Source organism: Meleagris gallopavo, chromosome Z, assembly GCF_905368555.1.
Source record: "Meleagris gallopavo chromosome Z, MGAL_WU_HG_1.1, whole genome shotgun sequence".
NCBI lineage: Eukaryota > Metazoa > Chordata > Aves > Galliformes > Phasianidae > Meleagris > Meleagris gallopavo.
Genome location: NC_139435.1, coordinates 58,749,521 through 58,761,524, shown reverse-complemented (window position 1 = coordinate 58,761,524; position 12,004 = coordinate 58,749,521). Strand labels below are relative to the sequence as shown.

The window sequence follows — 12,004 nt, the reverse complement described above, 5'->3', positions numbered from 1 at the left end:
AGGGATATAGTGCCTTAGGTATCTTTTCAACAAAGATGCCTATCAACCATTTTAAGATATTACTTAGAAATCTTTGAAAATTTGGTCCAAAGGAAGAGTAAAAAATAGCTGCGCTGGTACCTGTTCTAGCATTTCTTTATTTTTTATGCAGGAGAATAGCCAAGTCAGAGAGCCTGAGAGTTAGAAAGCAAAATTATTTTGGAGAAACTTTCTCACAGTACATTGTTTTCCCTCCCGCACAGAAGAGTGGAACCCAGATGCCCTCAGGTCTTAGAAATGAGTAGAAAAAGAAGAAAAAGCTACAAGGGCAGAAAGAGCTCTGATTCCAGAGAATGTAAGTTTACAGAAATGTTTGATTTGAAGTAAAAACTTCAGAATTGTAGGTGGTTATTCTCCAGCCACTCATCAAGGCAGAAATCCATTTTTGCACCCAAGGATTCTCAAATTGGGAATACTTACATTCAAGCATGGGTACATATAGGTAATGTCTTGATGAGGCTACGTGCTTTATTTTGGTAGAACTGGAACCCTATGTATTTCTGATAGTCTTTCCAAAGATGCTGAAGTTAAAATGCCTAAAATTTTCATTAATCTTGCTGTACATTTCTCAGTGTGTCCAAATTTAATTACTCGATTTAATCCCTCTTAAACAGATGTCACCATAAACTATTTCCTCTAATACACATCATAACGAGCATGACCTATTCTTAAAAAAAAAAAAAAAAAAAAAAAAAAAAAAAGAAACTAAAAAAAAAAGCATGTAACTGTATGAATGCTATGAAATCTTGCCTGATACACCTCCTGCCAGGAAACAGTGTTTTCTCCTTCAGACAGGGTACTGTGACTCAGACCTCCTGGGAGGGTACTACTGATGTGCTATGTGACCGTAACAGGATTCATTAATCCCTTTGTTTGCTCATCTGTAAAAGGATTATAAAAGTCAAGTTCCATGTAATTTACCCCAAACTGCAAGCATGCAATGAGATATTGATTGTCCCACCACGTCCATGGGAATGAAGTAAATACTCAAAGAAATAAGGGATACAAAAGGGTAGATTTTTCTAAATGCAAATAGAATGCCTACCACCTAACAAGTGTGAAACTTTCTGAGAAAGAAAAAAATGAGCATTCATACATTAATTTGTTCAAATTAGAGCCAGTTAAAATGGCCTATCATGTTTATTTTACTTCATATTAATGATCAGATAGCTAAGATAAAAGAAACAAATAGTGATTGAAAAAATGCTGTTGAGGAAAATACACTACACTTTAAGGACAAGGGAAGCATTTTCTATGAAAACTAACTCATACATTTGTGATACTGTTTATCAAATCACGGGAAAATGTTTTTTCTTATTTTCATCTTAAATTAGACGAACAGTTGTCAGTCACTTGTAAATGCCAACAAAATGTGGAAAACCTTGAAAATAAAGCAGATGAGTCTCTGGCTCACTTTCCTGAACCACTGGAAGTAAACGGTTCTGAAGAAAATGGGAAAGATCGTGAAATCAAGAATCGGAGTGGCCCAGATGCATCTGAAGACAGAGAACTTGACAACACCTCAGACACCGAAAAAGAAGAAAAGAAGGAAAAGAACTGCACTCCTCAGGTGTTCTCTCCTCAGCAAAATGAAATCCTAGCTACAGTAACTTTTGGCGAATCAGAGGGTACATTGATGGGAAAAATTACAGTGTGGGGCAAACCAGACTCTGCAGAGTCTGCTAGTGTGGTTACTGGAAGAATTAATGCAGAAGTAAGATATGGCTCCCTTAACTTGAAAGTAGAAATTAAGAATGTTTCTTTGTTTGATTCTGGAACAAACCTTGTGACTGAGAAAAAGAAATGCTCGAAGAACAGTAAACGTTGTCATGAAAGACAATACCAGAAAAGCCAGTGTTCAAGTTGTCCAAAGTACCAGAGTCCACCAGCTGACCACCTAGTAGTAGACATTGGGGAATCTTCTGCACACAAAATTCAAACTATTGTCAACAAGAATTCCTTCCTGAAAATGGACATTGAAGGAAAGAATATTAAAATGGAGTATACTAACAGAAAGAAAAATCTAAAAGTTAACATCAAACCTGGCGAACAGGCACAAAGGAAAACCTGCAACAGGGAATGTGAAGATACATACTGTAGTGAAACAGATTATTCTGTAAAAAAGGCACCTCATAATACAGATTGTGAGTCATGTTTTCACTTTTACGAAAAGGAAGACACTGCATTCCAGGATGGATATATACTTCTCCCTCCACCTAAAGAATTTGCTGATTGTGACAAAATGCATTTAGATACTATCACAGAGGGTGTGTCTTCATACCCTGTTAATGACAGAAAAGAATCTGACAGCTTCTCCACAGCCTTGAGAATTTGGGAGGGAGAAAATTATTTCAGTAAACATAACAAAAACAAGTATGAAGGCCACAACAATGAAAAGGAAGATTTCTCAAAAGATAAAATACTTTTCTCAAAAATGAATAATGCAAACTGTCTTGTAGCTAGTAATACCTTGAATAATTCAAATGTTGGGAAGGAATGCACCATCAGGAACAGTGCAGCAGGTCAAGAAAGAAATAACATTAACAAGTGCAATGACACAGGTCAAAAACCAGCAAGAAGAAAGTCTTTCCCAGATACTACCCTTGATGTAGCGTCACCAGTTCATCCTAGGAGGGATTCTGGCTTTTATTCATTGCCATCCTTATCCTTAAAAGTCCTGCCTAAGGAGACCAAAGCAGATATCTGTTTCAAGAACTCACTTGTTCATACCAGCTGTACAGAACTTTCTAAATGCCCTGACTTGACCTCATCACTAAGAAGTTTGAAAGCTCTTAAGTCTTCATATCAGTATGCTTTCACTTCATTTGATCATAATGTTACCATTTATCCTTCTGAACCTGATGAAAGTCTAGATGGCACTTGTTTACTGAATGATTATGCAGACTATGTGGAGCAAGATGAGGAAATAGAAGAAACAGTAATGGAGAGTCTTCATTCCCTTGAAACCATAAGCGAGAAAAAAGAAACTGAGTATGCCAAGCCTCTGAGAAATCTAGCCATATGGGAGGAAGATAGTGAGTCTACCGAAGATGCTTTAGATGAAGAAACACCAGAGCACCATCCAGAAAAGAATGTAGATTTGCAGAATAAAGCTCAGCTCATACAGGTCTTTCCACCTTCTAGAACTCCTTCTGGAGAATTTTTTAGTGACAAGGAAAGGTCTAATTATGCTTCTACAGAGTGCATCCCAAACCGACTATCAGACATACAGCAGAATGTTCAGCCAGTCTCTGCAGAGATTGAAGGGATAAAGAAAAGAAGAGGATCAGTAATGACTGTAATAACTGGAGAACTAGAACGACGAATCCAAGGTGACAGTAAATTGGTACCTGATCCCTTTGGCTCTGCGGTAAGAAAAGAGCCTAATCTTTCCTGTAGTGTACAAGAAAAATCTATGCTTTCACACTTGATATTGGATCTCAAGGAGCATAACATAGATAATGAATTAGAAAGCTTTTCTGAAATACAAGACATGCCTGGGGATACCCTCACTGAAGCCAGTTGCCATAATGATTCAGCCCAGACTGCCATGTTATCTACCTCTTCAGCATATATAGAAAATAAAGAAAATTTCACAGAACACTCATACATCAAGGAAAGAACAGAGGACATTTGCAGCAAAGAGTCACCTGATGATAGCATAAAAACAGACACTGAAGCACATCATCTACCTCAGTTAGTCAAATCCAGCTCTGATGAAGTTGAGAAAAAGATTGAAATGAAAGAAGTTCACCAGAATACAGATTTTCCCCCATCATCAGTAAAACAGATTAGTCAGAAAGGTATGTGCTTTAAGACTTTTATAGCTAATGTCCTTTACACACCCTCTGCGTAGTTATCTTAGTGCTTTGGTGATGTCTGTTTTGGGAAAATGAAATTATATTGCTACTTTACGAAAAAGATAATACTGATATTCCTAACTATTTGGTTATAATATGTAGTTATCACACTGAAGCAAATATTGAATTTTAAGTAGATCTTAGTCCTAATTCTGACTGAGCCTTTATGTGACATAGAAAGACTATAGTAGGTCATTTCTTATCTATATACAGCAAGGAAAACTGCATATAAAATAATTTTTTTTTCAAAAATATTAAACTTTTACAAAATCTTTTATCTTTCCTTCTTTAATCCACCCCCCTATATCTATAACTGATCATTTAGAAGGAGTATTATGAATAATAAAAATATAAAGCTATCTAGGTACACTGCACACTACATTACATCTTTATCCTTGAATATATATACACACAGTTTTGTCTGTGTGTATTTGAACTATCATTCTAATCCATTAATCTTTCTTTCTCTTTTTAATTTTAATCAAGTTATATGCAAATACAATGTGCATAATCCTCTATAGAAGGGATTGTTTCCATCAGATTAGGAGTTTTTAACAGTTGGAAAATATGTACTTCCTTATCATGAGAAAAATCTTGTTTCAAGAATTAAAAAAAAAAAAAGGGGGAAAATAAGTAAAATAAATAGAATTTAGTAAAAGGAAATCTCTTTAGTACAAGGTATAGAAAGATGCTGAAAAAGCTTGACTGCTCAAACGACCTCAATGGTGAAACATTTTGCCTCAAGGTTTAGTTATTTGCTGCGTTTTTATTTTGTTCTTTTATCTTTTCTTTTGCCCCTTGCTAAGAACTATCTAAGTGTTTGCTCTCTGTTAGCTATCACCTTATCTGTTCTGTACCACCTAGAACCTGTAATTTCATCCCCTTTTTGGTCTGGTCAAATTTTGACTTTCCATCAATGTTATTCTTAGCATTGATATGGAATTGCTACCTTAAATGAATAAATATATTATAGAATCATAGAATCATAGTCACAAGATTGGAAATTACCTGGAAGATCATCTAGTCCAACCGTCCACCCACTACCACTGCTACCACAACCTACTAAACAGTATCTCGCAGCTCCTCATCCAGACACCTCTTGAACACTGCCAGGGATGGTGACTCCACCACCTCCCTGGGCAGGCCATCCCAGTGCCTGACCACTCTCTGAGAAAAAAAGTTCTACCTTGTGTCTAATATAAACCTTCTCTGGTACAACTTGTGGCCATTTCCTTGGGTTCTGTTTGTTGCCTGGGAGAAGAGGCCAAACCCCTCCTCATCACCTCCCTTCAGGAAGTTGTAGAGTGCAATGAGGTCTCCCCTGAGCCTCCTCTTCTCTAGCCTAAACAATCCCAGCTCCTTCAGCCACTCCTCATAGGATTTGTGCTCCAGACCCCTCACCAGTTTTGATACCCTTCTCTGAATACTTTCCAGGTCCTCAATGTCTTTCTTGTAGTGAGGGGCCCAATAGTGAACACAGTAAATATATATCCAGCAAGAAGTATAATCCTGTAAAGATTTAAAACTGGTGAATGTGAATCAGAGGCCACTTGTAATTCAGGAATACAAACCTGCTCAGCCCTCACATGCAGGGCAATGTGGGACTTCTTTGACAAGTAATTCAATGACACTGGAAAGGAAATGCAGATTTCATGTGTGACATTTAGAATAGAGATATGAAACAAATGAAAAAGTTGTTACCAGATGGAAGAGTGGAGTTCAGCAATCTAGATGTGTGTTCGTGATGTAGAAACTTAATATCAAAGGAACAAAGATTCATGCTAAGTGCATTACAAGAAATCTGTTTCCTGACTGTCACCAGTGGTCAACTGTCTAGGAAAAGCAGATCTGTGATGGATCTTACTGTGGCCAAAGAGAGACAAAAAAGAGAAGAATATTACAAAACCAAGGGGAGAACTCACACATTGATTTCCAAGGAAGCCTTTTTAGGCATAATAGTTAATTTCCTCTTTTTCCAGTGCCACCCTATCTACATCAGTGGACACAAGTGCATTTTCAGAAGGAAATCCCATACAAAGATGCTTTTCAATTGTTATTTTAGTTGAAATAATAATTATTTTAGTTCAAATAATAAGTATTATTATTATAGTTGAATTAATAATAGAGTAAGACTTCTAGTGCCTTACTTAGAAAGATACCTGAAATAAAAATACAGGTTCTCCTTTAATATACATTTGTCTTGCAAATATCTTCAAAAATATCAAGAACTTTTAATTAAAATCCATGAACAATTGACTTCCTTTTCCATAAAAATGCCACACAAGTTGTTGTGCAGGCACTTAACTGCAAGTGCAATGACCATGTGGTAATCACATGCACTTTTTCTCTGCATGAGTAGCTCAGTGAGTTTGAAAAATACAGGTTAGCAGTATTTTGAGTATTGTTTGCTATTTTAATTTCTGTGTTAGCAAAGAAGCTATTCTTATACCTATAATACAAAATTTTTCAATATAGTTGCTTAAGTATATTCTGAATGTTGTCAAATACATTCAAAATGAACAATGTCTGCTTATAATTCAGATTTGAAATCAGAAATGAATAAAAACAAAAAGCTACCTGTACTGAAAGACACCAGAGCCAGCGATAGCTCCCAGGAAGAAGCAATAGATCAGTGGGCCAGGAGACGGAAACAGTTCAAAGACAGCAAAAAATGCAGTTCAACTGGAGGAAGCTCCATAAACAGCACTATCACTGAAGGTTCAAGTAAGTATATTAGTCTTACAGTTGTATTCTTTTTCCTTTATGTGATTGATGCTGTGTCAGGGCTTTCAGCCAAGAAAATCTATCTTCCATTAATTCAACTTGAGTTTCTATCTTAGTTATTTTCATAAGCAAGTATGTTTTATCCAGCTGAAGTGTTTCTCACCATGGGAGTTAGTAGCTTTTCATTTCATAGGCAACCTGGCTGGGGGGGAGGGCAGAAAAAAAGAAAAAAAAAAAGTAGATCGCTTGTCTATATGCAATAAACCATTGGACAAGCTCTAGACTTGAAAAAGTAATTGCTTATGGAGTGCAACAAAAGTCAAAATCCTGTTGCCTAATTTGCGTATGTTAAAGCCATGGTGAGCTGGGAGTCCTTCTTTCTATGATACCCACCCACTCCAACTTTCATCTTCAGATTTGCTTCCTAGATTGTCCCTTTATATCAAACCTGGGTACTGTTAGTACTGACCAACTGGGACACTAACAGTCCCACAACTGTTTCGTTAAGAAAAATGTCAATACACTTTATGCTTGAACTTATACCAAATTCAGCATTTTAAATGATATGGTAAGGAATTTTGAAGATAAACTGCTTAATGAATTTATTTTCATGAGGATGGAGTCCCCAAGAAAGTGTAGCACATTCTAAGAAAACTTGTTCTGATTCATAACATTGTGTTTACCTCCTCTTTTGCTTTTTTAGCTAACATAAGAAGTACTTTTTGCAGATGGAGAAAAATACAGTTTCCACTAGAAATTCTTAATGATAGAAAGTTTACTTTTAATAAGGAAATCACAGAACAACTGAGGTTGGCAGGGACTCCTGGAGACATTTGGTCAAGATCCCCATTCAAACAGGTTCACTGAGAGCAAGTTGTCCAGGATCAGGTCCACGCAGGTTTTGAAGATCTCCAAGGATGAAACTCCACAAATTCTATGAGCAACCTGTGACAGTGCTGTTCCTGTCACATTAAAAAAGCGTTTCCTAATGTTGAGAGGGAACTTTCTGTGTTTCAGTTTGTGCTCATTGTTTTTTTTTCCTGCCAGTGGGTACCACTGAAGAAAGCCTCACTCTGTTCCCTTTGCACTGTATCTTCTCTTCAGGTATTCATAGACATTGATGAGATCCCCCTAAGCCTTCACTTCACTAGGCTAAAGCAGTTCTGGTTCTCTCGGCCTCCCTACACAGAAGAGATGCTCCAATCCCTTAACCATTTTTGTGGTCCTTTTCTGAACTCTCTGCGGTATGTCTAGTCTCTTTTGTTCTGAAGAGTCCAGAACTAGACACAGTACTCCAGATGTGATCTCATGTGCTGAACAGAGAGGACTGACCTGCAGGCAAGACTTGGCCCATGGCAGGCCAGGATAACAATAGCCTTCTTTGCTGCAAAGGCTTATTTGAAATTCTCCTTGTTGAACTTCATGGAATTCCTATCAGCCCATTTCTCTAGCTTGTCCAAGCCCCTATGAATGGCATCATGAGTCTCTGATATATCAGCAACTTCTCCCAGTTTAGTATCATCTGATCAAACATCCAGAGCATTAGTGAAGATGTTGAACAGCAGAGGACCCAAAATTGACCCCTGAGGTCCATCACTAGTTACCTCCAACTAGACAGTGCTCCACTGATCACTGACCACTGAGTACGGCCATTCAGAAAGTTTTCACAAGGCACTACTATGAAGAAATCCCCCAAATTTTGTCTGGGAATTCAGCATGCTGAAGTGCCTCTCCTAAATGCCTTATGTAAAATAAGATGAAATAGGACCTGTATGCCTCTGCAAGACTGTGATCTTCTGGGGGTCATAGAGATGCGGTGTGTTGGCTCCCAAGTGATGCAATGGAAGGATTTGGGCTTTTTAAGGACAACATGCTCAGAAGATGAGGGGGATGAGTTGTCATTTGTTTAAGACAGCAGCTAGTGTGCATGGAGCCATGCCCTGAGACTGATGAGGACCAAGCTGAGCATTCAAGGGTTAGGATTAAAGAGGTTGCAAGTAAAGCTGGCAAATTCTGAGTGTCTGCTACAAGCTACGTCAACAGGTAGAACAAATGGGTGAGGCCCTTGACAGATAGATAGAAGCAATCCAACATTTGCAGACCCTGGTTCTCATGGGGAACTTCAACCACTCCAATATCTGTTGGAGGAGCAATACAGCAGGACAAAAGCAATCCAGGAGATTCTTGGAGTGCACTGCAGATATCTTACTCCTCAAAGTGATAGAAAAGACAATGAGAAGAGGTGCTCTGCTGAACCTCATACTCCCCCACAATGAAGGGATTGTTGGGAATGTGAAGGTCAGAGGCAGCCTTCTCTGCAGTGACACTGAGGTGGTGGTTCAGGATCCTGAGGGCAGGAAGTAGGTTGAAAAGAAAGATCACAGCCCTGAACTTCAGGAAAGCAGACTTTGGCTTCTTCAGAGAACTTCTTGGAAGAATTCTTAGGGATAAATTCCCAGGGGTGAAAAGGAGCCCAACAAAACTTTTTTAATTTTCAAGAATCACCTCCAAGCTCCGGAAATAACCATTGCAATGGAAGTCAGACAAAATTGCCAGGAATCCTGTGTGGATAAACAAGGATCTTCTCTGCCAAACTCAAACACAAAATCAGAGGATAAAAGTAACAACAAATGATCTGAGAGGAATACAGAGCATCCAGGGATGAAGTTAGGAAAGCCAAAGCCCAAACAGAATTTAAGATAGCCAGAGACATTAAAGACAACAAAAAGGGCTTCAGTAACTACATAGGTGACATACAAAGACCAAGGAAATTAAGGGTCCAGTGCTGAACAAAATGAGTGACGTGGTTACATGGAACATGGAAAAGGCTGAGGTGGGGGCTGACTCAGTATTTTCAAGCAAGGCTGGCCTTCAGAAGCTGCAGGTCCCAGTGGACAGGGGAAAAGGTTGGAGCAATGAAGATGCAACTTTGGTGGAAGATGATCATGTCAAAGAACACTAGGAGAAACTGGATACACATAAGTTAGTCATAGAATCTTAAAGTTATAGAATATCTTGGTTTGGAAGGCATCTTAATGATCATAGTACAACTCCCTAAAGCCTAGCCATCCACTAGATTAGGTTTCCCAGAGCAACATCCACCTTAGCCTTGAAGACCTCGTGGTGTGGGGAATCCACAGCTTCTCCATTCCCATGCCTCACCATCCTCTGAGTAAAGAATTTCTTCCTAAAATCTAATCTAAATTTCCCCTTTTAGTTTAAAACCATTCTCCCTTGTCCTCTCACTTAATTGTCATATAAAACACAGAATAAACAAAGCAAACATAGACCGCATTTAAATCTAGATCATTATACCAGGTATTTGTACTGAAAAGACTGTCTGGTTTTAGTCTTCCAATTCAAATTTCCAAGTTCCTTGGGAAATTCTTATATCAATGTACAACCTTTTTCTCCAAATTATTAAACTGAAATACTCATGACAATGTGCATAAGTTCAGATAAATGTTCAACAGCCTAGGACTAAACAGAAGATCTATGTTCAAAAAAAGACTAATCTTTCCCCACCTCCTTTTTAATAAAGCTAAATACATCTGGAAGAGTTAAGGTTAAGAAAACAACAAACGAAGTAATTCTTATCCTAATCAACTACTTCTTAGCTTCTTGTCTTCCCATGTGCATTGAACTTATATTAAATTCCAGAAAAAAATCATGTTTAGTTTCACAATCAAATGGAACAAATAAGAAAGCCTAGGAGGTGGGCTAAATGCAGATTCCCTTCATGCAGCTGCAGCTCCTGTTTATATAATTTGCCCTTGGTAATCAAGTTCAATATACAATAATATCCAATACTTTTATATTCTGATATCTTTGCTTGCTGCTCCTTTAACAGTAGAGAAATTGTATAACTAACCAAAAACATTAGAAATACAGAACCTCATCATATTTCTTGATTGTTTTTTGATTGAAATATTTTATTCTTTATGCATTTTGACTACTAACATTACCTTTATTTGTCTTATACTTATGACAGTGAATTCAGAGGATGCTCGGTCAGTAGATCTGGGACTACATTCTGAAAATGATGACAGAGGTTTCTATACAGAAAACTTTCATTCTGCTGCATGGGTTTTCAGAGGAGACGATGTGTCTCCAGATAATAGCCCTAGATGTCTCAGCAAAAGACCTAGACCAGTGGCAAGTAAGTTGTCTAAAACAACAGGTAATAAATATTGTAAAAATTGATGTGATTTGTGCACTCTGAGGTTAATGTAAGGATAACAGCTGAATGCTGGATGCTTATAAGGAAGATGGAAACTAGAGGAATACAAGAAGCTAGAAGGGTATACAAAACTAAACAATAGTTCTTATTTAGATACTGTCTCGCAACATTTCAGGATTACTTGACAAAATTGATACTGGTGATAAGCAAAACTAAACATCATCTCTTGCCACAAGATAAGTATAAAAGTATGTGATGGTCATAAAATCTGTTTGCCATCAAATTTTCAAACAGCCCAGAAAGAAATGTAGCGAGTTTTTTATGGATGTGAAGGACCCTACTTGTTCTATTTGCAATTTAAACCCAATCATGCAAACAGATATTGTCAATAATTCTGTGGGGCATTGGGACATTTTCCTTCACTTTTCAAATGCTGAATTACTGAAAAGCAGTGTAGTCCAAAGATCAACTAAGAACAAAGTGAAACACTCGTCTTTCCATGAGATAGACCTTTGTTGGAAATAATAAATCATTCTCAACATGAGAGAAAACAAATGCCTTCTATAAATCTCCAGATATGAAAAAATTTTCCATAGACTGTTTGAGAATATACTGGAGAATATTTTGATTGCCTTTAGTCCCAATGGAGAGCTCAGAAGTTCAAAACAATACTTAAAACTATATGGTGAAGTATCTGTGCTCTTTCAGATACATAACATCAACTGGCCAGCTAGTAAATTAATCTTCAAAGTAGTTATATCTTACAAACATCACAGAAGTTGAAGATGAAACAAACATCTGTCACGGAGTTAACTAGATCAATCTATGCCTGTGACGGGGGGGCAGTAGGGCCCTACCCCTCCCCTCCCCCCCCACCCCCCAGCTTCACAAAATGGAAAGGGAAAGGGAAAAGGGATAGGGAGATGGGAGCTGGGCTCAAGGAAGGGAAAAAAAAACAGCAGCAATGATCTATGGAGGAAAACTTATTTTACTAACTATGATATCGGAATGCAAAATAACACAATATAATACAGCCATTGATGGTAGAATGGAAAGATTAAGATTAGTACTAAGGGGCAGTGAGAGTAGAGCACAGAGAAGAGAGGGTGAAAGAAAAGTAAACAACTGATAACCAAAAGATACAGACCTTCTTAAATGGAAAAAAGAGTGATCCTACAATAAATAGATTTGAGAATATATA

At 37.7% G+C, this 12,004-nt stretch overlaps 1 protein-coding gene across 1 annotated transcript in view; it reads left to right on the top strand.

The window, feature by feature from the left end:
• Positions 1–276: 276 nt before the first annotated feature.
• The window catches only part of LOC146542323 (uncharacterized), a 37,876-nt gene continuing 26,148 nt past the window's right edge, over positions 277–12,004 (top strand). The window contains exons 1-4 of the mRNA XM_085213855.1: positions 277–334; positions 1,374–3,842; positions 6,441–6,623; positions 10,615–10,782. Of these exons, the coding sequence (XP_085069981.1) occupies positions 277–334; positions 1,374–3,842; positions 6,441–6,623; positions 10,615–10,782 (2,878 nt within the window). The remainder of the gene's footprint in view (positions 335–1,373; positions 3,843–6,440; positions 6,624–10,614; positions 10,783–12,004) is intronic.